The 25,864-nt window shown below is 52.8% G+C and overlaps 1 protein-coding gene across 1 annotated transcript in view; it reads left to right on the forward strand.

Moving 5' to 3' along the window:
* TRPM7 (transient receptor potential cation channel subfamily M member 7) overlaps nt 1-25,864 on the forward strand; it is a 1,269,618-nt gene that overhangs the window by 1,179,902 nt on the left and 63,852 nt on the right. The window contains exon 36 of the mRNA XM_069222535.1: nt 17,308-17,513. Within this exon, the coding sequence (XP_069078636.1) occupies nt 17,308-17,513 (206 nt within the window). The remainder of the gene's footprint in view (nt 1-17,307; nt 17,514-25,864) is intronic.

The following is a 25,864-nucleotide window of genomic DNA, read 5'->3' on the forward strand; positions in this document are numbered from 1 at the left end:
AGTAACTTGTTCTTCGCCTGATCGCCACCTGACATTTATTTGTAAGTCCTGGAGATGGGCACCCCAGCCCACTAGGGAGGCATCTGTTGTTATGAATATAGTAGGGAATTTGTTGTAGATATGAGAGCTCTTTGGACAGATTTGTCTCACTTGTGTCAATCAACACATATTTACTTTCATTGTAGAGGTTATCTATATGAGGTCCTCGAAGGACCCCTGCGCCTGTAGCCATTGTTTACCCAGTTCCTCTTGAAATGGATGCATTTGTAGTCGACAGTTTGGGACAAGAGGGATACAGAAAGAAATCATTCCCAGAAATGATTTGTAGATCCGGAAACAAACTGACTTTTTTGTGGACAGTCTGTAAGCTAGTTGTCGAATCTTCCATATGCCTGTCATGGGAGGGAATTTTTCACTGTGTCTCGGACGGTTCCCAAGAACATTAACTTTGTTGTGGGTCGTAAGTGAGATTTCTGATAGTTGACAGGAAGGCTGAGTGTAGTGAACAATGAGAGGCAGATGGATGTGTCTCTTGCCGCTTGTTCATGCGTGTAAGCTTTTATGAGCCAATCGTCCGAGTATGGAAGAAGGTGCATTCCTTGTCTGAGATAAGCTACTACTCGGGCTAGCATGTTGGTCAAAATTCTGGGACCTGATTTCAGGCTGCATGGAAGGACCTTGAATTGTAAGTGGGTACCTGCTACCAGGAGCGGAGTAATTTGCAATGTTTTAGGTGTATCGGCACACAGAAATATAAGTCTTGGAGGTCCACTGACATCATATGATCTCTCGTGTTGAGTAGGTGTAATATATCCTGATTCGTCACCATGCAAAAATATTGATTTGGACCCCTGAGGGTTTTTTGATTAGAAAGAAACAGGAGTAGAATCCCAACCTCTTCTTAAGTTTTTAAACAACTTCTATTGCTCCCTTTTGTAACATGATGGAGATCTCTTTAATGAGTTGTTTTAAGTGAGGGGGAGATGGCCGTGATGCTGGGGTGTTTGGTGGAACTCCAGGGTGTGTCCTCTGGAGATGACATTTAGTACCCACTTGTCTGGATCATTGATGAAAATAGTTTGAAATTTGACCTCCAATTCGGGTTGTCGGAGAGTGGTGGGCAGTTGGTACCAAATTGTGGTTGTTGTTTTCTGTTTGCATCTCTGCCACGGACAGACAATTTTATTCTGGTTGAGTGCTTATATGCAGCCGCTGGTTGTCTGTACTGCTGTTGCTGTGCATACTGAGGACGGTAGTCCGTCTGGACTGACTGATACTGTTTCCACTAGGGCTGGTAATCACCACTAAAGGAATAAGCTCTTCTGCCTCTAGCTCTTCGAATGGGCTGCTTTCTTTACTGGCGAGTTCCAAGGAGTTTGCTGTATCCATGTCAGGCTTGATGTATTGTACAGCACCATCCACATGTTTGCCAAACGACGATTCACTGTCAAATGGCATGTCAAGTAACTTACTTTGGATCTCCGGGCAGAAGGAAGTGGATTCCAACCACCCTTGTCTGCGGAGAACCGCTGCTCCAGCAAGTTGCCTGAACACAGTATTGGCAACATCAGTGGCGCAGTCATTTATTTCTGCTGATATTCTTTCAACCTCCCGGAGAATCTTTCATGCTTCCAGCTTGTTGTTTTCTGGCAGCAAGTCTATGTAAATGGACATACCTGACCACATCTGGTGGTCATCACTGTCCAGTTTAGCCAATGAGCTGGTTGCTCGAACTGTGGTGGCTACCATGGAGGAGAATATCTTGCCGATATTATCAAGCCAATGACCATCCCTGTCCGGTAGAGACAAAATTGGTGTGTAGAGGTTCTTAGAGCAACGCTGAGCTGCATGTGATACCACTGAAGTGGTATACTGGGGTCCCCCTGTAAGTTGCTGGTAAATGGTAGTTAGGTACCCAGGGTATTGGTACCCCAGGGGTCTCCCGTGGACTGCAGCATGTATTATGCCAGCCATGGGAGCCAGTGAAAACGGTGTCTGCAGGCCTGCCATTGCAGCCTGCGTGAAATGGTACATACACCTTTCACTGTAGATATAAGGCTTGCTGGTGTAGTCAATAAATGAGGCAGACACTGAAAAAATAAATCAGAGACCAATTTAGAGAAATAACAGTCGCTTTTATATATGCTTTGAACCAGAGAACTTTGTTACAAGGTAGGCAGTTTTTAAATGAAAAATACTTTTTTGTTTAAAAAAAATTGACAGTGCAATTTTCAGAGTCTTTAATGTTAACCATTCGGAGGAAAACAAAAATGCAGTTTCACAGGTAAGTACACGACTTACAACCCCAATCTTCAGGGTTTTAGACCAGCACTGGGCAAGGTTCTGGTTGGAACCAAGAGTGCACCCACAGCAGCACGTGGGTGGCTGGGTGTAGAAGTCAAAGTCTGAGGCAGTGCCCTATGTGCATCAATAGAGATGGGGGATGACGACACGCTGCTCCCAGGCAAGTACAAACGGTGTCAGAGGTTGGTCTCTGGAGTGTGAGGTAAGCACTGGGATGGTGGGGTAAAGGGAGAGAGATGGGGGACACCACCAGGCAGCACTAAATTTACACCCTGAATGCCACAGGGGCAGCCGGGTGCAGAGTACTAACACAGTTTTGGGCGTCCAGTGCTATCCAATTGAGACAGGGGATATTCGCCGAAGCACTGCTTATAGGTCAGTAAAGCGGAGTCAAGGGTCAATCTCCTGGAGCTGAGGTAAGTACAGGGAGACACAATGCAGCACCAAATTTACACCCATGGCGGCCGGGTGCAAAGTGCCAACACAGTGTCAGGCCTCCAATGTTATTCAATGGAGGAGATCATTGTCAGAAACAGGCTGCAGGCTCTGGCCAGGAGGCTGGGTGAGGTCAACCTACAGCTGGCCAGTGTAGGGAAGTACCCTCTTTTTGGCATGGTTACCCCCACTTTTTGCCTGCTTGTATGCTTTGACTGTTCACTGGGATCCTGCTAACCAGGACCCCCGTGCATGTGGTCTCTCCCTCTAAATTTGGTTGCTCCAGACTTCGCACACCCCACAATTAGCATACTGGGGGCCCCCCATATAAGTCCCTATTATATGGTACTTGGGTACCTAGGACATTGGGGCACCAGAGGTTCCCCACGGGCTGCAGCATATATTATGCCACCCATGGGAGCCCATGCAAAATGTGTCTGCAAGCCTGCCTTTGCAGCCTGCCTGAAAAGGTGCATACACACTTTCACTACAGGTCACTGCACCAGGTCACTCTAAGTCACCACTATGATAGGCCCTCCTATCCCAGAGGGCAGGTTGAAGGTACCTGTATGTGAGGACACCCCTGCATAAACAAAGGTGCCCCTATGAACTCAAGCTCCATAACATTAGATGTCGTAAGTGCAGGGAAGCCATTTTACCTGTGCACTGGACACAGGTCACTCACTACCTATGTCCAGCTACATAATGGTAACTTCGAATTTGGGAATGTTTGATATCAAACATGTTGGAATCATACCCCAATACTGTTGCCAGTGTTGGTTGCATGGTTCTGTGCAGTCTGAGGGCTCCTTAGAGGACCGCAGCATTGCTCCTACTAGTCTTCTGGGGTTTTCCGGGCAGACTGCGCTTCTGCCACCTTACAGATGGGTTTCTGCCCTCCTGCTGCTTGACCAGCGCAGGCAGAGGAAGACTGAATGAAGGATTTTCTGTGGGAGAGGGAGGTAACGCCCTCTTCCTTAAAAGTAGTTGTTACATAGCTTGGAAGGTGTAGCCTCCCCAAGCTACCGGTATGCTTTGAAGGGCACATTTGGTGCCCTCCTTGCATAAAGCAGTTTGTCCCTACTCTGGCACAAAACTGGACAGCGGAAAGGGGAGGGACTACTCCCCGTCCATCACCACCCAGTGGTGGTGCTCAAAGCGCCTCCTGGTAGGCACTTGATTCTTCTATCTTGAATCTAAGGTGGACAGAGGCCCCTGGGAGCATCTGAGTGGTCAGGTCAGGTCAGGTCAGGTTGATGACATCACATCCCCGTCCTGATAGGTGTTGACCCTTCTAGGTGACCGATCCCCTTTCCTGGGCTATTTAGGGTCTCCCTCTTGGGTGGGTCCTCTGATTCGACGTTCAAGATTCCAGCAGGACTCCTCTGCATCATTTACTTCATCTTCTGGTCACTGGGACTGCAACTCGACCCTTTAGAACCCGACAATCTGCAACTACAGTGATGACTCCACTGCAACATTGTTTCTCTGGCGCCTTCCAGCACCTGCAACATTTCCCCTGCTGTGCATCCTCTGAGGGCGACAAGTCTTTATCCTGCACAAGATGTAAGAAGGAATCTCCCTGCTTAGATCCTGCATCACAGGTGGTGGTCTGGAGTGGTCCCCTTGATCCTCTACCAGCTGTCCACCTTGAGAGATGGTAAGCCCTTGCCTCTCCCTTCAGGATAGTACCTCTGTGCACTGTAACTCTTGAAGCTACCAATGCTTGTTTGTTCCTCCTCCAAAGCATCTTAAGGCTCCATATAGCCCCGGCCTCTAGCACTACCTCATGCAAAGCACAGTTCTCTGCCTACTGCTCCATCGATGTGGGACTCCTCTTCAGGGGTGCTGAGTGGGCCTCACTGTGACTACTGTGTCTGCTGCCAGTGGGTTGCCTGTGGGGCTGCGTCCTCTTCTGGTTAGTCTCCCAGCTGCTGAGGGTCATCCTGGACTCCCCTCCTTGGGTCCAGTCCCCTGGGCCTTGCTGGTTCTATTCAGCCTTGCAAAACCTTCTTCTCTGACTCTTGCATTTGCCAAGGCTTGTTGGTGGTTTTCCAGCACCACCTACTGACTGCACCCTGACCGCTCATGTGGGACATGACTTCTGGGACTTCTCTTCGGCTCTTGTACTGCACTGCTGACCTTCTTCATCCACCGTTGACCTGGTCCTGCAGCCACAAAAGGTGGGTAGTGGCTCCTGCCACAACCGGACACTCCAACTTGAACTGGACATGGTCCCCTTCCTTTGCAGGTCCTCTTCTTTCAGGACCCACCCTTGGATTCTTCCAGTCTTGTCTCGGTCCTGCACAGTCCTTTTCCAAAGTCCTCTTGTTGGTTTTGGGGAAAACCAGGTACTTACCTCTGCTCTCCTGATCCCTGGGTTCACTCTGGTATTCACCTCTTGGGGCTCCTAGTTCCTCCAGCTCCCCTCTCTGATTCCACTTCCTTGGGTGGGTGAATGCTTTTCACATTCCAATTTTTTAGTATATGGTTTGGTCCTCCCCTAGGGCCCTCACTGTTTAGTATTGCTTTTACCAATCATACCTGGACGTCTTATAAGGTGATAACACCATAGGTGCTAACCACACACAAGGCCAGTTTTCTACATCCAGGTAAATAGATATGTCAGGGGTCGTAGGGTGTCTTTTGGTGTCAGAAACAGCTTACCGAGCAGGTCCTCAGATTTGGGCTGCAGGTGTCGCTGGGGAGTCAGTCACAGGTCAGCTCACGGTGGACTCTTGGTCAGAAGCGCTGGGGAACCTTCACAGGACTGTTGGCCACTTGGACACGGGCCTGTGCGTTGGGTGCAGAGGTGGTTCCAGGCAGCAGTTTCGCGGTTCCTCATGCAGACTTCTTCTTTAGAGATGGTTTCTTTTGAACCGGTCTGCTATCCACAGGCGTTTTTGATCTATATCAAAGGCAGATAGTCCTCACAAGACTTTGGAGTTCAATGGGCTGCAGGGCAGTCATCTTTTGGATGCAAGTTCTTTGAAGCCTGCAGGCAGACCGGTAGGGCTGGGGACAAGTCAGTTAGTGTCTTCAGTCTTCTCTGCTGGGGTGACTTCTGTGTTGTCTGGCTCTTCTTAGGTCAACAGGAATCTTATTCTAGGGTTTAGTGATGCCACCTAAATACTGAATTTAGGGGTATTACAGGGAGTGCCAGGTGGTAGCCAATGAGGTGGACACCCATGGTGTTTACACCTTATACTGGTTCCAGGCAACCCTGATTAGATAGTGTTCCAATGTCTAGACAGTCGGAGCTCTCTAGGGTAGCTGGGGTGAGCAGCCAAGACTTAGCTTGAAGGAATGTGAAGCACTTGCAATACCACAGTAGTCACACAGTAACTTATCACACGTGAAAGGAAACATACAGTGTTGAAAAAATAAAGGTACTGTATTATAGGTACACCGAACTAGACTGCCATTGGTATATCTCCCTCTGGAGGTATGAACACAAAACACATACTGGTAAGTACTCAGGAAAAGCTTAAACTAGCAAGTTCCCTATGGGGGGTGGAGGGCAAACCATATACTAAAAAATTCAAAAGGGTGTCCCCCACCAGAGTGTATGGAGTAGTTAGGCAAGGGCTGGGGAAGAGTGGAACCCCACAAGGTAAGTACCTAGAAGATCCCCAGCAGCTGAGCGCAGAGGTGCAAGTTACCCGGTGTTCCCATAGACTAACATTGGTGGCATTGTGGTTGGAGAAATGCAGAAGCAGGACCACGCCAGTGGAACCCAAGAGCGGATTCCGGGTAAAGTGGACCTGCAAAAGAAGGGGACAGAGTCCAGTCCACGCAAGAGTGTCCAGATTGGGCAGGAGGCAGTGCCACACCTTCTGTAGCTGAAGATCCGGGTCGATGGTGATGGTCGAAGTCCAGCTGCGGGGTCCAGGAGCGGCAGAGGAGTCCCTGAAGTCGCCTGAGAGCTGTCCCTTGCCGGTGGCCTAATTGCAGACTGATTGGTGATCAGGAGGACCACCAACAAGCACAGGCAAATGCAAAATGAGCTGTTGGAGGTTTTGCAGAGCTGTGGAGGACCAGCACGGTCCTGGGGACTCGACCCTGGAAGGTGAGTCCGGACTGACCCTCAGGCTGCAGGAGAGCCAGAAAAAGCAGTTGGAGCCCCCACAAGCAACTCACTGGCAGCAGGCACAGTAAGTCGCAGTGAGGCCCAGTCAGCACACCTGAAGAGGAGTCCCACATCACTGGGGCTGCAGAGAGGAGACTGTCCTTGCAGAGGTGAGGTGCTTGGGGCTGGGGATACTTGGAGCCTGAAAATCCCTCGGAGCAGGAGTCAACAAGCCTTGGTTGATGCAACAGTCACAGTGCACAGGGGCTGTGTCCCAGTGGCAGATACAAGAGCTCACAGTCTCCCACGTTGGACAGAAGGCAGAGAGGACCCAGGGGATCCCTCAGAACCACAACCTATGTTGGAGAATCTTTGCGGATCCAATGGTCAAAAGATCCCACCACCCGGACGTCGTTGCCATAGGTGCCTGCAGATGCAGGGGAGTGACACGTTCACTCCAAGGGACATTCCTTCTTGCTTCTTGGTGCAGTTGAAGTCTAGTTGACCTTAGAGGATGCACAGCTGTGGAGATGTTGCAGAATGCTGATAGGAGCTGTGGAAACAATGTTTCAAAGAGAAGTCTTCTCAGGCGGTGCAGTCTTGTTCGGTTCCTGTGTAGCCCAGCAGTGGTCCCACAGGCCAGGAGAAGAAGATGTCTTGCAGAGAGTTCCTTCCATTATCTTGCATGATGAACCTAGGGACCCACCCTCAAGGGAGTCCCTAAATATCCCAAAAAGGGGGTGTGGTCACCCTCTGGGGTGACCACCTACCAGGAGGGGTCACTGTTTTCAGCTACCTGGCCAACCCAGTCAGATGCTCCCAGAGGCTCTGCACATCTTGGTTTCAAGATGGCAGAACCAATTGGCCACCTGGAGGAGCTCTGGGCACCACCATATGGGTGGAGCTGCACGGGGGAGTGGTCACTCCCCTTTCCTTTGTTTTTCACGCCAGCGCACGGACCAGTGCAAACCGGATTATACAAGGAAGGCAACAAATGTGCCCTTTAGAGCAGACTGGTGGCGCGGGGAGGCTACCTCTCCCTTGACCAGTAACACCTATTTGAAAAGGAAAGGCGGTTGCACCCTTTCCTACAGGAAATCCTTTGTTCTGCTGCCCCCTGCTCGAGCCGAACAGGGGTATACCAGTATGGCAATGGTGGAGTGTATGGAGCACCAAAACAACCAGATTTGTAGGAGAGAGCACAATCACTGGGGTCCTGATTAGCAGGGTCCCAGTGGAAATAGTCTAAGCACACTGACATCAGGCAAGAAGTGGGGGTAACCATGCCAGGAAGGGGGGGCTTTCCTAGAGTGACTACACCCTTCCTATGACCACTTCCGCTGGGAAGTGGTATAGCCCTAAACCTGTTGGCTTGCTCTACCATTAGTTCTTTGAAGCTTGCCTCCATGGAATGTCCATCCTACCTGGGAGAGAAGGTTACACACCTGCCCAGAGCAGGCTTTTATTCCTAGCCCTCAAGAGCATTGGCTCTCACCTCAGGGGGCCAGAACTCTGTGGCTGTACTGGTTTTGACCAGTCAGTGGCCATGGTAGGAGTAAATAGGTTTTCAGGGGGCACCTCTAAGGTGCCCTCTGAGTGCATGTATTAATAAGTCCATCACTGGATTCAGTGAGGGCTTATTATTACGAGATGTTTGATACCACACATCCCTATTGTCAGCGAAGCCATCATGTAGCTGGGGAACTCGTAATGACCAGTGTCCAGCACGTGTACTTAAAATGGCTGCACTGCTCACTTACCTGCATGAGCAAATATGCCCTCAGACATAGTATGTCCTCACATGTAACATTAACATAATGCATTCTGCCTTTAGGGCTGGAAGGCCTGCTAATGGGGTGGCTTACATATATTGCACACAGTGTAAAGGAGACAGAGCACACAGGCTGTGTGCCATGTTGTGTTTTCATTTTAGTTCTGCACCAGGGCACCGCAGCCTGCGAAAGCAGCACTGTATGCACTTAGTATGAGGGCCCCTGAGGGTGGCACATTTTGTGCTGTAGCCCTCCGTGCCTTCCTTTAGTACGCCACGGCCATAGGTACCAGGAGTACCATTTATTAGGGATTTATAGTGGTACCTAAAGGTTTGCTAATTGGGAGAAACGAGGAAATTTGGGGAAAGAGGTCTGGCACTAGGGACCAGCAGATTTTGGGGGGGTGACCATGTGAAAAGAGGCACTTTACTGCAATTCCTAAGTGCGCTTTGCGACTCCCCCTAGCTGCCCCTGATTCAACTTGGGTCCCCAGACGCTTCAACATCTGGGCAGGAGTATACAGAATATTTAGGGTGCCAGAGGCATTTACTGCCTTAATGTGTTGTTTTCGCATACTTTCTCTGATAAGGGTCCAACACTTATCTCCTGCTGCCCCTCTGTGTAATTCATATGTACCTTAGGTTCACCGGAGTCATCATTAGCTAAAATTCAGAAGCAGACTCTAAACGAAGGCCCGCAACCGAACGGCGCTCAAGGGGCCTGAGCGAAACCCCACCGAGGCCCTCGAGTAAGAAACGGCGCAAGAACAATGGCGGGGGACCGGAAGGGGCATCCCCCCTTCTAGTGCCCCCCCCACTTCGCCCCCAGGACGGAAGCGGAAGGAAGGTGGGGGGCCATAAAACTGGTTGGTCCAATGGGGGGCTACCGTGGGATTTGAAATCCCCTGTTTTCGCTTGGGGCCAGGCTAAGGACTTTAAATTGGGCTGCCAGGACCGGAACCCCTCATCTTTTTGGGGGCGGCCGTGCAGCGCAAGGACCTGAAACTGAGAGAAGCAAGTGGAGGGAGAACAAAGAAGAGGAAAGACGGCCGATCGGTGGCCGATCCCAACGCATTCCAGGCAGCGTTCCAGGGAGTGGCGCGACCATGGAACAGGAGAAACTCCTAAGGGGAGCAACGTGACCTAGGAGAGACCATGGCCCGAGCCCTACCTGGAAGACGACGCGCCCAACCTGAAGTGACAGGCTCGGAGCGTAGGGCCCACCATTGGACTCCAGGTCAGTCTTGTGGGCCTTTGCGGCCCCCCCCAGTGCTTCTGTGTGCCGCCGGCCGGCATCCACCGAGAGAAGGCATGAGAGCAGCACTGTGCCCCGCCTACCGCCCGAACCTTGGGCCTGCTGCTTCTGCCGCTTCAAGGGCATTCCCGCGCCGGCAGCGTCAGCAAACAGAGCCAGGGATGCGGATCGGCCCAACGTTGGCCTCTAGGCCAGCTTCCAGGACCTTTTGCGGCTCCCAGCTCTTCTGCGTGCCCGCCGACCACCTTTCAACAAGCAAAGGCACGTAATCAGCACTATGCCCCGTCTACCGCTCGAACCTCGGGCCAGCTGCTCCTGCCCTTTCAGGGCACTCCCCCACCGGAAAAAATCAAGAAACAGAGGCAGGGGCGCCTTGGAATGGCAAGTCAAAGCAAATTAGTTGATAACAATTTAAGTTAAAGAACCCGGGCCGCCAGCTGAACATTCAGAGCGCCGTACAGGCTAAAAAGAGCACACGTGGAAAAATAAGACTGACTACAAACAAATCGGGCAAAGGGGCACAGCCACGCCCACACTCTAAGGAAAGTACAATTTAACCCCTCATTGAGCAGCATTTAAGGAGAAACGAGCTGATAACAAAACAAAACACCCAACCAGCCAGCTGATCCATCTCCCATTGGTCACAGAGCAGCGGACAGGGACAGCCCAGTTGGGCAATGCGACCAGGCCAGAAGCGCAAAGCAAGAACCACAAACGAACACCCGGTCAGAGAAGGCAGCCAGGGACAGCCTGCGGGGCGACGCAACCTGGCTGCAACAACAGGCGCAGACTCAAACAGGGGACAGCCCATTGGGCGATGCGACCCGTGGGAAGCAACAAACCTGTAATAGGGGACAGCCCAACTGTGGCGACGCGACCCTCTTACTGGCAAACCAAGGTCCGGCAGGAACCCGTGTCAGCATGGAGAACCACTGCGTAAGCCAAGAGCTGGGCATCGAAGAAATCATAAAGGTAGCAAGAGAAGCGGCGGCAACTCGCAGCAAAGACTGGATCCTGAAACAGATCAGGGGAGAACAGGCAAGCGAGGCACCTGCACAAGAGGGGCTCAACAGCGACAGATCAAGCGCGTCAACCAGGGACGAAGAAGAACTACAGACCGAGACAAAGAAACGGCAGAGGAGCGCAAGCAGAGGGGCCAAGAAAGGGGACAAGAAGGATGCAGGCAAACTTCCCGAAGCAGGACGAAGCAAACGAGCAAAGGCGAATACGGGTGAGCAAATCAGCGCAATTGTGCAAGAATGTTTAAAATCAATGGAGCCATTGCTATTTGCGAAGCCAGGGGGGGTGCGCGACACAGAGGGGTTTGGGGGAACAGAGCCTAAGGGGGACACAACCTCCAACGACACAAGGGAAAAGCGGGCCCTACAGCTAAAGCAGCCACGCCATGCGAAACATGACTGCCACCCAACATGGGGGAGGAAGAGGCATCACCCTCAGGCAGCAGGGCATCCCCAACCGAAGCCTGGGGAAGGGACAACGAAGGGGTCAGGCGCAGGCAGAACAGCCCAGCAACAGAAGGCTTAGCACCAGAGGCATGCAAAAGGGGGAGCCTGGGGAGACTGTACATGGTAGCAAGAGCGCCGGGCCTGGCCAGTATGATTCTATTAGCGGTAAAAGAGCGAATTTGGCGCAGGGAGTTCATAGACATATTTTCACTCCTGGAAATTCAGGTTGAGGGCTTAGACGTAACTACGGTAAACAAGAAAGAGGAATAAAGAAGGGAAAGAAACAGAGTAAGGAAGGAAAAGAATTTCGACAACTGGCTAGATGCGTTCAGAATTATGGCTTGCATCATAGTTGAGAAATTCCAACAATGCGCCAAAGACTTACGGCTCTACGTGTCAAAGATTCACGAGGCTCAAAGGCAATTCACGGGGGATGCCTGGCTAGACTATGACAAAGGCTTTAGGCTAAAAATGCAAGCTCATCCCGATATGGAATGGGACTAGGAGGACGTAGCTGGCTACATGCACAAAATGATGATAGCAAGGGAGGCTAGGAGCTGGGCCAACCACGGCGAGCAGCCCTTTTGAGGGAGCTTCCACAAGAGTAGGCAAGAGAAAATGAAGCCCTTTTACAAAAAAACACACTACTCACAGTGGAAAGGGCCACAGGCTGGGAAGGGGACCACATCAATGTGCTATAAATATGACAAGGATGACTGCACATGGGGGGCGGCATGCAAATTCAGACACATATGCTCCACATGCGGGTGGGGCACCCCTCTACAGAATACAGAAGAGGGGGAGCCAGCAGCCACAAGAAAAAGAAAGAAAAGAAGAAATAGGCAGGGCAAAATGTCAGCCTGGTTGGGGAGGACAATGGAATTGGCTAGATCCCCGATAAACACAGGCATTTTAAAACAGCTAGCCAACGAGTACAACAACAAAAAAGACGCAACATTGCTATGCGAGGGTTTTGAGCAAGGCTTCAGAATCCCCTCCAAATGCAGAAGCCACAACACAGAGCCCAAAAACCTGCGCTCCGCAGGAGACCACCCCACAATAGTAAAAGCTAAGATCCACAAGAAGAGAGAGCTAGGAAGGGTAGAATGGCCGCTGATAGGGCCCCCGCCGCCTGGCTTAATCATCTCTCCTCTTGAGGTGGTACCTAAAAAAAGAACAAGGTAAATTTAGACTAATCTACCACCTGTCATACCCCGAAGGCCATTCAGTAAATGATGGCATCGACCGAGACGACTGCGCGGTGGGGTATGCATCAGTGGAGGATGCGGTTGACATAGTGCACCCCAAGGTGCGGGACGCCCTCATGACAAAGGCGGACATAGAAACAGCCTTCAGACTACTACCCATCCATCCAAATAGTTACCACCTCCTCGGTTTCAAGGTCGAGAGAAAGACATATTTTGACAAAGCGCTGCCCATGGGATGTTCCATTTCCTGCGCAAACGTTGAAAAATTCAGCACTTTCATTGAATGGGCGCTACACAAGCAACACCCAAGTGGGGGAAAACTACACTACCTAGATGATTTTCTATTCGTGGGGCAGCCCAGAGGGCAGGAATGTCAGCAGCTACTAGAGGTTTTGCAGAAGCTAACAGCCACGCTAGGGGTCCCGCTGGCCGAAGACAAAACCACAGGCCCCACCACCAAGCTAGTTTTCCTTGGCATCGAGCTACACTCAATAGCAGGCACATCCTGCATCCCCCAAGACAAAGTAGAAGACCTAGCAAAGGACATTAGGGGGCTCCTGGGCAAACAGAAGGCGACACTGGACGAGCTACAGGAGCTGATTGGTAAACTTAATTTTGCAGCAAGGGTCATCCCAATAGGAAGGGATTTCGCCAGGCGAATCACACACCTAACCAGGGTGCTGGAGAAAAAACACCACCAAGTCAGATTGAACGAAGGTGTCCAACAAGATTTGGCCTCCTGGCTTGAGATTCTGGCAAGCTTTAACGACACGCTAATATGGAGAGAAGGCTGGGTGTCTGCAAGGCAGATAGAACTTTACACAGGCGCAGCAGGCAGCACAGGCTTTGGGGCCATACTAAAAGACAAATGGTGTGCCAAAAAATGGCCACAGTCATGGGCAACTTTAGGTATCACGAGGAACATCACGCTATTAGAATTATTCCCCATTGTGGTGGCCCTAAAGATTTGAAAAAATCAGATGAAAGACATGAAACTCACACTATGGTCAGACAACCAAGCAGTCATACATGTGGTTAACAAAGAGGCATCGCAATGCACGCTAGTGTTAAAAATACTGAGGTAAATGGTTGAAATGCAAGTGGCTGGAAACCTTGATATTAGAGCGAGGCACGTGCAAGGCATTGTTAAGAATAAAGCAGATGCACTCTCTCGATTCCAGATGGGGAGATTCAGGAGCCTAGCCCCCGGAGCGGATCGGATCGGGAGATGACACCTTTCCCCACCAGCCTGTGGGGGCTAGTGGAGGGGACTTATCAATACTAGTAGCTCACGCCCTAGCACCTAAGACAGCAAAAAGGTATGCAACACGTGCACAAGAGGTCACGGGCCTGAGAGATTTTGCGTGCCACGACAAAGCACAAACAGCAGTGGAAAAAAATCATTCATTGGGCTTTCTCAAAGAAAAAATCTAAAGCATGGGCACAGACGCACCTGACCGCCGTGGCGCACATTAGCAAGATATCAACAGGCAGAGATCCCACCAATTCACACTACATAAGGGCAGCAATGAAGGTGTGGCACAGGCTAGAAGGGCACACGAGGGACCAGCAGCGCCCAATAGATTTCAGCACACTCAAGCAACTTGTGGGAGTGCTCAAAAGCCTGTGTCGGAGCACTTTCGAGTACACCCTTTTAAAAGCGGCTTTCTCATTGGCATTTTTTGGGGCATTTAGGATGAGCGAGCTAGTCGCCCCCTCCAAAACAGAGAGCCCCACCACATACATACAATGGCAAGACGTGCAGACAAGCCCGAGACACATACAAATATTCCTAAGAAAATAAAAAACTGGCCAATTTGGAAAAGGGGCGAAAGTGGAGCTGAGATGCCTCGAAGACCATGAAATTTGCCCAGTGTGCAGTGTGCGGGTCTTCCTAGAGCTAAGGCCCGAAGGGCATGGGGCACTCTTGAAACACGAGAATGGAGAATGTTTGAGCACATTCCAATTCAAAGCAGTGCTCAAAAGGGCACTAACCAGGGCAGGACTTAAGCTAGTGAGTTTGGCACACACTCATTCCGGATAGGGGCAGCAACAGCCGCGGCACAACATGGCGTGTCAGCAGCAGGCATAAAAGCAATTGGCAGGTGGAGCTCCAACGCCTACAAAGGCTACATAAGGAAACAGCAAGCAAACAAACAAGAATAGAATCCCTCTCCAATGTCCCCTTCCTCACACAGGTACACAGCACAAAACAGCATAGGTCATTGGTCACTCCTTCGTGCAGAGGGCACAGGATTGGTGGCTTTCAAGGGCTTACACGATGGAGCAGTGCCGAAACAGATAAGGGTAGTGTGGTTCGGTTTCCCAGGCATGAAATGGGAGCACCTGCTAGACAGGCTAGAAGAGATCATAGCTCGCAGCGCGAAGGGCCTGACGTGGTAATAATACATCTAGGGGACAACGACCTAGCTCAACTAGGGAGAAAGGGCTTGCTAGAAAGCACAAGGGGGAACCTCACAATGGTGGCAAGGTGCCTACTCAAATCAATCCTGATCTGGTCAGAAATCATCCCCAGGCAGAAGTGGAGGGGGGCAATTTCCACAGGGGCCCTGGACAAATCAAGGAAAAAGTTAAACGTAGCAGTGAAAAAAAATTGCATACAAAACCGATGGGAAAGCATCAGACATGGGTTAATCAGCCTGCAGAAACCAGAGTACTTTGCAGAAGACGGGTCCCACTTGTCTCCTTGGGGAGCGGAGGTTTTCTGCAAAAACTTGTGGCCAGCTCTGCAACTAGCAGGCTGCAAATACAGGGAGCATGACAGGGGAGCCGCCTGTTGGGGGGTAACCCAAAGGCGGCGTGGCGGAGAAGGTCAGCGAAAGAACAACAAAGGCCATACCCAACACAGCGGGGTGGCAGGGCTACTTACCTTGGGATGCCTCGCGGCAAGGGCGGCTGCCGCCGGATGTGAAATCCCCTGTTTTCGCCTGTGGCCAGCCTAAGGACTTTAAATTGGGCTGCCAGGACCAGAACCCCTCATCTTTTTGGGGGCGGCCGTGCAGCGCAAGGACCTGAAACACCCACCCACCCACCCACACCTAAAAACAATAACCCAGATCGTCGCAAGATGGGGGCAAAGGGTGAGCGGAGAAGGTCAGCGAAAGAACAACGAAGGCCACACCCAACACAACGGGCTGGCAGGGCTACTTACCTTGGGATGCCTCACAGCAGGGTAAGTCAGTCAGGGGAGGTACTCGAAACACGGCACTCGCAGCCTGGGTCCGCCGGAGAGCAGGATACAAGGACTAAACAAGTTAGCGAGTTAAGCCTAAAAAAGAAACGAGTACCCTCCTAGATATAGAAAAGGAATAACGCCAAGGGGCAGGGCACACAAAGGACTAAAGCGAGAGCTATTGGTGGCAAAATATTGATGGACAGATGACCTGTAGATATTAAAAAATATATGGGGCTGTTAAGATGCAAAGTGTGTAATGACAAACCTTAACAATGTAAGAATAACCTAAGGGGGTGAAAGATGATTTATGACAATGAATTACCCCCATGTTAAACATTCACAGGAAATGACGAATGATTTATGGCCCTCATAAAAGCAGGGCACACAGGTTGTAAATCAATTGTAAATAAACTGCGGCCAATATTTCCCAAAAAACAATAAGTCATGTGCTACTTATATTACGGGAACAGGACGACTGAAGGGGTTTTTAACAAAGTTTCAGGCCTAAGAACGACCGCGCTGCAAGACGTGGTATGAACGTTGACCCACCGCCGAAGCCTCAGCCAGGTTCCAAAAAGTGACCCATGACCCCCGCCAATCCTGAGCCAAGTCAATCTTTAAAAGTTCGCCCTAGCTTTTTTTTTACCTCTCCATAAGCTGCAGACACGTCTTCGTAGCCTCATGTCTTTAGCTGCAGCAGTCCTGCGGTAGTGAGCCGTGGCCGCACTCACCTCTGCATGAAGGAATTGCGCCTGCCGCCATCTGCTGGAAAACTGCCATACGAATCGCAGCCCGTCTAAGAACACAATGGCGGCACAGTCCTGAAGGCGGACCAGCTGCCTGCCGATTTCGCCTACTCCATTCACCTTTCGGCGGCACCGGACGAGCATCAGTGTCAACAACTGCACCTACTCCTCTCAGTGCGCACAACCCGGCCGCAAACTCTTGTTCTTGTCAATCTGTTGCGCTGCTAATGAAGATTTTAACATATTGATGCCTTGTGTTAGGTGTTTTTTGCAAAACAAAGGGTTTTGGCGGTCATTCGATTCTTCTTATAATGCTGTCGCCTGGCACTACCTGAGCTGCTAAAGAGCTGCAACAACCATCGTTGCTGCGTCAGCTGTATTCCCATTTATCGAGTCTCCAGGTAATGGCTTCTACAACCTGTGCAAAGCATTCTGAATCACATATAGACTTTGTGTGACACTTTACGAAAGATATACGACAAATACTCAGCTGCAATAATACCGTTTGGAGTACTTTATCATATGCAGGAAAAATGAAATTGTCATGTTAGCAGTGCAATAATTTTCGAAACATTTAAAACATTATTGAAAGCATGTCAAAGTTTTAAGTTCGCACTGTTTTTCAGAAAATCAAAATAAGGAGATAAAAAAAAAACATTATTAAAAGCAACACATTTAAAATATGTTTGCGATTCTGAGGTTGATCTTCTTTGTCTTCCTCTATTTTAATGTCCTTACCCCACCCCTTTTCAAAAGTCTTAACACCTGGATATGTGTAACATAATGGGGATGAAAATGAGACCTGCTTAGGGAACATGGAAAAATAAGTGACTTATTTGTTTATTGTGTTTTGTTAGGTTCTTGGAAGCTTTTCTTTTGTATTGCCACTCGGCAGGACAGTGGTTTGCTGTTGAGGAGTGCATGACCGGAGAGTTTAGGAAGTACAACAATAACAATGGTGATGAGATTATTCCAACAAATATTCTTGAGGAAACCATGTTAGCATTCAGCCACTGGACGTACGAATACACGAGGGGAGAGTTGCTGGTGCTCGATTTGCAAGGTAATCTCGTAATTGGTTTGCACTATTTATTTGATGTCTTGAGTTTTTCGTAGGTTTGTGGGATTGGCTAAATGGCTGTTGCAGTAGTTGCTTGTACTATTAAAATACAGGAATACTGAAAATTCAAATACTGTACAGTGGAATCAGCATTCCAAACGGCATCGAATGCTCCACAAAAAGGTTTTAATCATCTAGAACCTGTGCACCTTAGCAGTGGCAAAAAGTAATAAGTTTCCAGACCTTCCCTTCTGGTTTAGAACTGACCGATCTATTTCGTTTCATGTCTGCCTAATTAAAGATAAGGCATCTCTTGCAAAGTTTACCGCTTTACATTGTGGTACCCGAAGTTGGTTAACAAACTCTGTAGTCGGTGCCACAAGACGTATGTATACCTTTTTCTGCAACCATTGATTTGAGAAATTGCTCCTTGGGAATGTAATAAAAGTGACCATAAAACAAGATGTGGGGGACAGATGATCCAAATTAAGAACGCATACACATCCCCCCTTCTCCATTTCCACTTGTCCATTCAGCAGCAGTAATCCCAATCAATCAATCAATCAATCAATCAATCATAGTATTTATAAAGCACGCTATGTACCCGTCAGGGTTTCGAGGCGCTGAGGGGGGGGGGGGGGGAGCGCTGCTGGTTTAGCGGTCGAAGAGCCAGGTCTTGAGGAGCCTTCTGAATGCGAGGAGGTCCTGGGTCTGGCGAAGGGATGTGGGGAGAGAGTTCCAGGTCTTGGCGGCGAGGAAGGAGAAGGATCTGCCGCCGGATGTCTTGCGCTGGATTCGGGGTACGATGGCGAGGGCGAGGTTGGCGGATCGGAGTTGACGTGTTGGAGTGTAGAAGTTGAGTCTGGTGTTGAGGTAGGAGGGTCCGGTGTTGTGAAGTGCCTTGTGAGCGTGGGTCAGGAGTTTGAAGGTGATCCTCTTGTCTCCCGGGAGCCAGTGGAGTTCCTTTAGGTGAGGGGAGATGTGACTTCGGCGGGGTATGTTGAGGATCAGTCGGGCGGAGGCATTTTGGATACGTTGGAGGCGTTTGATGTCTTTGGTTGGGATGCCTGTGTAGAGTGCGTTGCCGTAGTCAAGTCTGCTGCTGACGAGGGCCTGGGTCACCGTCTTTCTGGTTTCTGTTGGAATCCACTTGAAGATTCTGCGGAGCATTCGGAGGGTGTTGAAACAGGAGGAGGAGACGGCGCTGACCTGTTTGGACATGGTGAGGGCGGAGTCCAGGATGAAGCCGAGGTTTCTTGCGTGGCTGGCAGGGGTGGGTGGGGGTCCGAGGACGGAGGGCCACCATGAGTCGTTCCAGGCCGAGGGAGTGCGTCCGAGGATGAGGACTTCCGTCTTGTCGGAGTTGAGTTTCAGGCGACTGTTGTTCATCCAATCGGCGATGGATTTTAGTCCCTCGTGGAGGTTTGTTTTGGCGGTGAGCGGGTCTTTGGTCAGGGAGAGGACGAGCTGGGTATCGTCGGCGTAGGAGATGATGCTGAGATGATGTTGGCGGGCCAGTTGAGCGAGGGGGGCCATGTAGACGTTGAACAACGTGGGGCTGAGGGAGGATCCTTGGGGGACGCCGCAGATGAGGTTGGTGGCTTTGGAGCGGAAAGGGGAGAGACGGACTCTCTGCGTTCTGTCGGAGAGGAAGGATGAGATCCAGTGGAGGGCTTTATCTTGGATGCCGGCTTCCTAGAGGCGGGTCAGTAGGGTGCGGTGGCAGACGGTGTCAAAAGCGGCTGATAGGTCGAGGAGGATGAGGGCTGAGGTTTCGCCGTTGTCCATTTGATGTCTGATGTCATCTGTGGCGGCGAGGAGGGCGGTCTCAGTGCTGTGGTTTCGTCTGAATCCGGATTGTGAGGGGTCCAGGATGGAATTGTCTTCGAGGAAGTGGGTGAGCTGAGTGTTGACGATCTTCTCGATGACTTTCGCTGGAAAAGGGAGGAGAGAGATCGGACGGAAGTTTTTGAGGTCGTTGGGGTCAGCCTTGGGTTTTTTGAGGAGGGGTTGGATTTCTGCGTGTTTCCAGCTGTCCGGGAAGGTGGCAGAAGTGAAGGAGAGGTTGATGATCTTGCGGAGTTCGGGGGCGATGGTGGCGTTGGCTGAGTTGAAAACATGATGGGGGCAGGGGTCCGTGGGGGAGCCTGAGTGGATGGTGTTCATGGTTGCTATGGTTTCTGCCTCGTCCACGTGGGTCCAGGCGGTGAGGCGGCAGTCGCGGGAGGAGACGTCGGGGGTGGGGTCTGGCGGTGGACCGGTGATGAAGCTGTCGTGGATGGTGGTAATTTTCTGGTGGAAGAAGGTGGAGAGGTCGTCGCAGAGTTTCTGGGAGGGCGGGATGTCTTTGGAGTTGGCTTTCGGATTGGAGAGTTCCTTCACGATGCCGAAGAGTTCTTTGCAGTCGTGGGCGTTGTTGTTGATGCGTTCGGTGAAGTGGGCGCGCTTGGCGGTGCGGATCCGTTGGTGGTGTTCGCGGTTGGCGTTTTTGAGGGCGGCGAGGTTGTCGGGTGTGCGTTCTTGGATCCATTTCTTTTTGAGTTTCTGGCAGTTGCTTTTGGAGGTGGTGAGATCGTCTGTGAACCAGGCTGGTTTTTTCTTTCCTTGGGTGGTGGTGGGTTTCTTGAGAGGGGCAAGGGTGTTGGCGCAGTCGAGGATCCATTGATGGAGGTTGATGGCGGCTGTGCTCGGGTCGATTGCGTCGGGTGGAAGGTTGTTGATGAGGGTGCTGGTCAGTTGTTCTTGGGTGACTTTGCCCCAGCGGCGGTGGGGAGGTAGCTGGATGCGGTGTTGCTCTGTGGTTTTCTTATAGGTGAAATGGACACAGTGATGGTCAGTCCAGTGGAGTTCGGAGGTGTGGCTGAAGGAAATGTGGTTGCTAGAGGTGAAGAGGGGGTCAAGGGTGTGACCGGCGATGTGGGTAGGTGTGTTGACTAGCTGGCGGAGACCGAGGTTGAGGAGGTTGGAGGTCAGTGACGCGGTGTTGACGTCGTTGGCATTTTCCAGATGGTAGTTCAGATCTCCCAGGAGGATGTAATCCGGGGAAGCGAGGGTGTGGGTGCTTGCAAGGTCGGCGATGGTGTCGTTGAAGGGGGCTCTTGGTCCTGGAGGGCGGTAAATGAGGGTTCCTCTGAGGGTCGTGTTGGGGTCCGTGTGGATCTGGAAGTGGAGGTGTTCGGCTGTCCTGAGGGTGTCGTCCGAGTGGGTGTGGATTTTGAGGGTAGCTTTGTGAGCGATGGCTATTCCGCCGCCGATTCCGTTGGTTCGATCTCTTCTGGTGATTTTGTAGCCGTCCGGTATGGCGATGGCGATGTCCGGAGACGAGGAGTCGTTCCACCAGGTTTCGGTCAGGAAAGCCACGTCAGGAGCAGTGGTGTCGAGCAAATCCCAGAGCTCGATGGCGTGTTTTCGTGCGGAGCGGGTGTTGATGAGGATGCAGTTCAGGTGGTTGGGGTTGGATGTTTTCGTAGTTGGATTGGTCGTTCTGATGCAGGAGAAGTTGCAGGTACGGCAGGAAAAAGGTCCTTTAGTGTGCTTCGGGGATGCCCGGTAGCATTCAGTGGAGGGGCCGGGGTTGAAGGCGCGGAGTTCGTTGATCGAGTAGCGGATGCGGGGGGCGCGAGGGCCAGGGGGTGTGGCGCTGGGCGCGGTCCAGGCGCGGACGGGCGCAGACGGGCTTGCCTCTGGCGCACCTCTGGACGCGCAGCGCCAGCCATTAAGAAGGGAGGGGGGAGGGAGGAGCAGCTGGGAGGCGGGAGGGAGCGGCAAATGGGGGCGCGAGGGGGGCGGGCCGCAGGGAGGCAGCGGCAGGGAACGGGGAGCGCACAAGGGGCAAAACACTGAAAACGAGCAAAATACAAGCAGTTACAATAAGAAAAGCACACAATCAGAAAAACAAAATGGCACAATATACGATCGGGGAGACAGCAATCAGGGGGGCACAAAGGGGGCAGAAGCGCCGGCGGCGAGGCGCTGAAAAAAGCGAAAAAAACGAAAAACACTTACGGGACGGCGGAAAGCGGCACACGGGTCAAGTGAAGCTAGTCAGAGCCCACTAGACCCCAGGGATGAGGCGCATGAGGATGCCTGCGGGTGGAGGAGGGCCTCGAACACGCAAACAGCAGCGTGGTCAGGGGACAGAGGCAGGAGGCAGCAGGTTGGTGCTGCGGTCGTGGGGGGCGAGCTCAGGACCTGAAACAGGTCAGAGGTCGCTCACTCGCGACGCGCAGCGCCAGCCATTAAGAAGGGAGGGGGAGGGAGGAGCAGCTGGGAGGCGGGAGGCGGGAAGAAGCGGCAAATGGGGGCGCGGCCGCAGGGAGGCAGCGGCAGGGAACGGGGAGCGCACAAGGGGCAAAACACTGAAAACAAGCAAAATACAAGCAGTTACAATAAGAAAAGCACACAATCAGAAAAACAAAATGGCACAATATACGATCGGGGAGACAGCAATCAGGGGGGCACAAAGGGGGCAGAAGCGCCGGCGGCGAGGCGCTGAAAAAAGCGAAAAAAATGAAAAACACTTACGGGACGGCGGAAAGCGGCACACGGGTCAAGTGAAGCTAGTCAGAGCCCACTAGACCCCAGGGATGAGGCGCAGGAGGATGCCTGCGGGTGGAGGAGGGCCTCGAACACGCAAACAGCAGCATGGTCAGGGGACAGAGGCAGGAGGCAGCAGGTTGGTGCTGCGGTCGTGGGGGGTGAGCTCAGGACCTGAAACAGGTCAGAGGTCGCTCACTCGCGACGCGCAGCGCCAGCCATTAAGAAGGGAGGGGGGAGGGAGGAGCAGCTGGGAGGCGGGAGGGAGCTGCGAATGGGGGCGCGAGGGGGGCGGGGCCGCAGGGAGGCAGCGGCAGGGAACGGGGAGCGCACAAGGGGCAAAACACTGAAAACGAGCAAAATACAAGCAGTTACAATAAGAAAAGCACACAATCAGAAAAACAAAATGGCACAATATACGATCGGGGAGACAGCAATCAGGGGGGCACAAAGGGGGCAGAAGCGCCGGCGGCGAGGCGCTGAAAAAAGCGAAAAAAACTAAAAACACTTACGGGACGGTGGAAAGCGGCCCACGGGTCAAGTGAAGCTAGTCAGAGCCCACTAGACCCCAGGGATGAGGCGCAGGAGGATGCCTGCGGGTGGAGGAGGGCCTCGAACACGCAAACAGCAGCATGGTCAGGGGACAGAGGCAGGAGGCAGCAGGTTGGTGCTGCGGTCGTGGGGGGTGAGCTCAGGACCTGAAACAGGTCAGAGGTCGCTCACTCGCGACGCGCAGCGCCAGCCATTAAGAAGGGAGGGGGGAGGGAGGAGCAGCTGGGAGGCGGGAGGGAGCTGCGAATGGGGGCGCGAGGGGGGCGGGGCCGCAGGGAGGCAGCGGCAGGGAACGGGGAGCGCACAAGGGGCAAAACACTGAAAACGAGCAAAATACAAGCAGTTACAATAAGAAAAGCACACAATCAGAAAAACAAAATGGCACAATATACGATCGGGGAGACAGCAATCGGGGGCACAAAGGGGGCAGAAGCGCCGGCGGCGAGGCGCTGAAAAAAGCGAAAAAAACTAAAAACACTTACGGGACGGCGGAAAGCGGCCCACGGGTCAAGTGAAGCTAGTCAGAGCCCACTAGACCCCAGGGATGAGGCGCAGGAGGATGCCTGCGGGTGGAGGAGGGCCTCGAACACGCAAACAGCAGCGTGGTCGGGGGACAGAGGCAGGAGGCAGCAGGTTGGTGCTGCGGTCGTGGGGGGCGAGCTCAGGACCTGAAACAGGTCAGAGGTCGCTCACTCACGACGCGCAGCGCCAGCCATTAAGAAGGGAGGGGGGAGGGAGGAGCAGCTGGGAGGCGAGAGGTGGGAGGGAGCGGCAAATGGGGGCGCGAGGGGGGCGGGGCCGCAGGGAGGCAGCGGCAGGGAACGGGGAGCGCACAAGGGGCAAAACACTGAAAACGAGCAAAATACAAGCAGTTACAATAAGAAAAGCACACAATCAGAAAAACAAAATGGCACAATATACGATCGGGGAGACAGCAATCAGGGGGGCACAAAGGGGGCAGAAGCGCCGGCGGCGAGGCGCTGAAAAAAGCGAAAAAAACGAAAAACACTTACGGGACGGCGGAAAGCGGCACACGGGTCAAGTGAAGCTAGTCAGAGCCCACTAGACCCCAGGGATGAGGCGCAGGAGGATGCCTGCGGTTGGAGGAGGGCCTCGAACACGCAAACAGCAGCATGGTCAGGGGACAGAGGCAGGAGGCAGCAGGTTGGTGCTGCGGTCGTGGGGGGCGAGCTCAGGACCTGAAACAGGTCAGAGGTCGCTCACTCGCGACGCGCAGCGCCAGCCATTAAGAAGGGAGGGGGGAGGGAGGAGCAGGCGGGAGGCGGGAGGGAGCGGCAAATGGGTGCGCGAGGGGGGCGGGGCCGCAGGGAGGCAGCGGCAGGGAACGGGGAGCGCACAAGGGGCAAAACACTGAAAACGAGCAAAATACAAGCAGTTACAATAAGAAAAGCACACAATCAGAAAAACAAAATGGCACAATATACGATCGGGGAGACAGCAATCAGGGGGCACAAAGGGGGCAGAAGCGCCGGCGGCGAGGCGCTGAAAAAAGCGAAAAAAACGAAAAACACTTACGGGACGGCGGAAAGCGGCACACGGGTCAAGTGAAGCTAGTCAGAGCCCACTAGACCCCAGGGATGAGGCGCAGGAGGATGCCTGCGGGTGGAGGAGGGCCTCGAACACGCAAACAGCAGCGTGGTCAGGGGACAGAGGCAGGAGGCAGCAGGTTGGTGCTGCGGTCGTGGGGGGCGAGCTCAGGACCTGAAACAGGTCAGAGGTCGCTCACTCACGACGCGCAGCGCCAGCCATTAAGAAGGGAGGGGGGAGGGAGGAGCAGCTGGGAGGCGGGAGGGAGCGGCAAATGGGGGGCGCGAGGGGGGCGGGGCCGCAGGGAGGCAGCGGCAGGGAACGGGGAGCGCACAAGGGGCAAAACACTGAAAACGAGCAAAATACAAGCAGTTACAATAAGAAAAGCACACAATCAGAAAAACAAAATGGCACAATATACGATCGGGGAGACAGCAATCAGGGGGGCACAAAGGGGGCAGAAGCGCCGGCGGCGAGGCGCTGAAAAAAGCGAAAAAAACGAAAAACACTTACGGGACGGCGGAAAGCGGCACACGGGTCAAGTGAAGCTAGTCAGAGCCCACTAGACCCCAGGGATGAGGCGCATGAGGATGCCTGCGGGTGGAGGAGGGCCTCGAACACGCAAACAGCAGCGTGGTCAGGGGACAGAGGCAGGAGGCAGCAGGTTGGTGCTGCGGTCGTGGGGGGCGAGCTCAGGACCTGAAACAGGTCAGAGGTCGCTCACTCGCGACGCGCAGCGCCAGCCATTAAGAAGGGAGGGGAAGATGGAGCAGCTGGGAGGCGGGAGGCGGGAAGGAGCGGCAAATGGGGGTGCGGCCGCAGGGAGGCAGCGGCAGGGAACGGGGAGTGCACAAGGGGCAAAACACTGAAAACGAGCAAAATACAAGCAGTTACAATAAGAAAAGCACACAATCAGAAAAACAAAATGGCACAATATACGATCTGGGAGACAGCAATCAGGGGGGCACAAAGGGGGCAGAAGCGCCGGCGGCGAGGCGCTGAAAAAAGCGAAAAAAATGAAAAACACTTACGGGACGGCGGAAAGCGGCACACGGGTCAAGTGAAGCTAGTCAGAGCCCACTAGACCCCAGGGATGAGGCGCAGGAGGATGCCTGCGGGTGGAGGAGGGCCTCGAACACGCAAACAGCAGCGTGGTCAGGGGACAGAGGCAGGAGGCAGCAGGTTGGTGCTGCGGTCGTGGGGGGCGAGCTCAGGACCTGAAACAGGTCAGAGGTCGCTCACTCGTGACGCGCAGCGCCAGCCATTAAGAAGGGAGGGGGGAGGGAGGAGCAGCTGGGAGGCGGGAGGGAGCGGCAAATGGGGGCACGAGGGGGGCGGGGCCGCAGGGAGGCAGCGGCAGGGAACGGGGAGCGCACAAGGGGCAAAACACTGAAAACGAGCAAAATACAAGCAGTTACAATAAGAAAAGCACACAATCAGAAAAACAAAATGGCACAATATACGATCGGGGAGACAGCAATCAGGGGGGCACAAAGGGGGTAGAAGCTCCGGCGGCGAGGCGCTGAAAAAAGCGAAAAAAACGAAAAACACTTACGGGACGGCGGAAAGCGGCCCATGGGTCAAGTGAAGCTAGTCAGAGCCCACTAGACCCCAGGGATGAGGCGCAGGAGGATGCCTGCGGGTGGAGGAGGGCCTCGAACACGCAAACAGCAGCGTGGTCAGGGGACAGAGGCAGGAGGCAGCAGGTTGGTGCTGCG

Source organism: Pleurodeles waltl, chromosome 3_1, assembly GCF_031143425.1.
Source record: "Pleurodeles waltl isolate 20211129_DDA chromosome 3_1, aPleWal1.hap1.20221129, whole genome shotgun sequence".
NCBI classification, from domain to species: Eukaryota; Metazoa; Chordata; class Amphibia; order Caudata; family Salamandridae; genus Pleurodeles; species Pleurodeles waltl.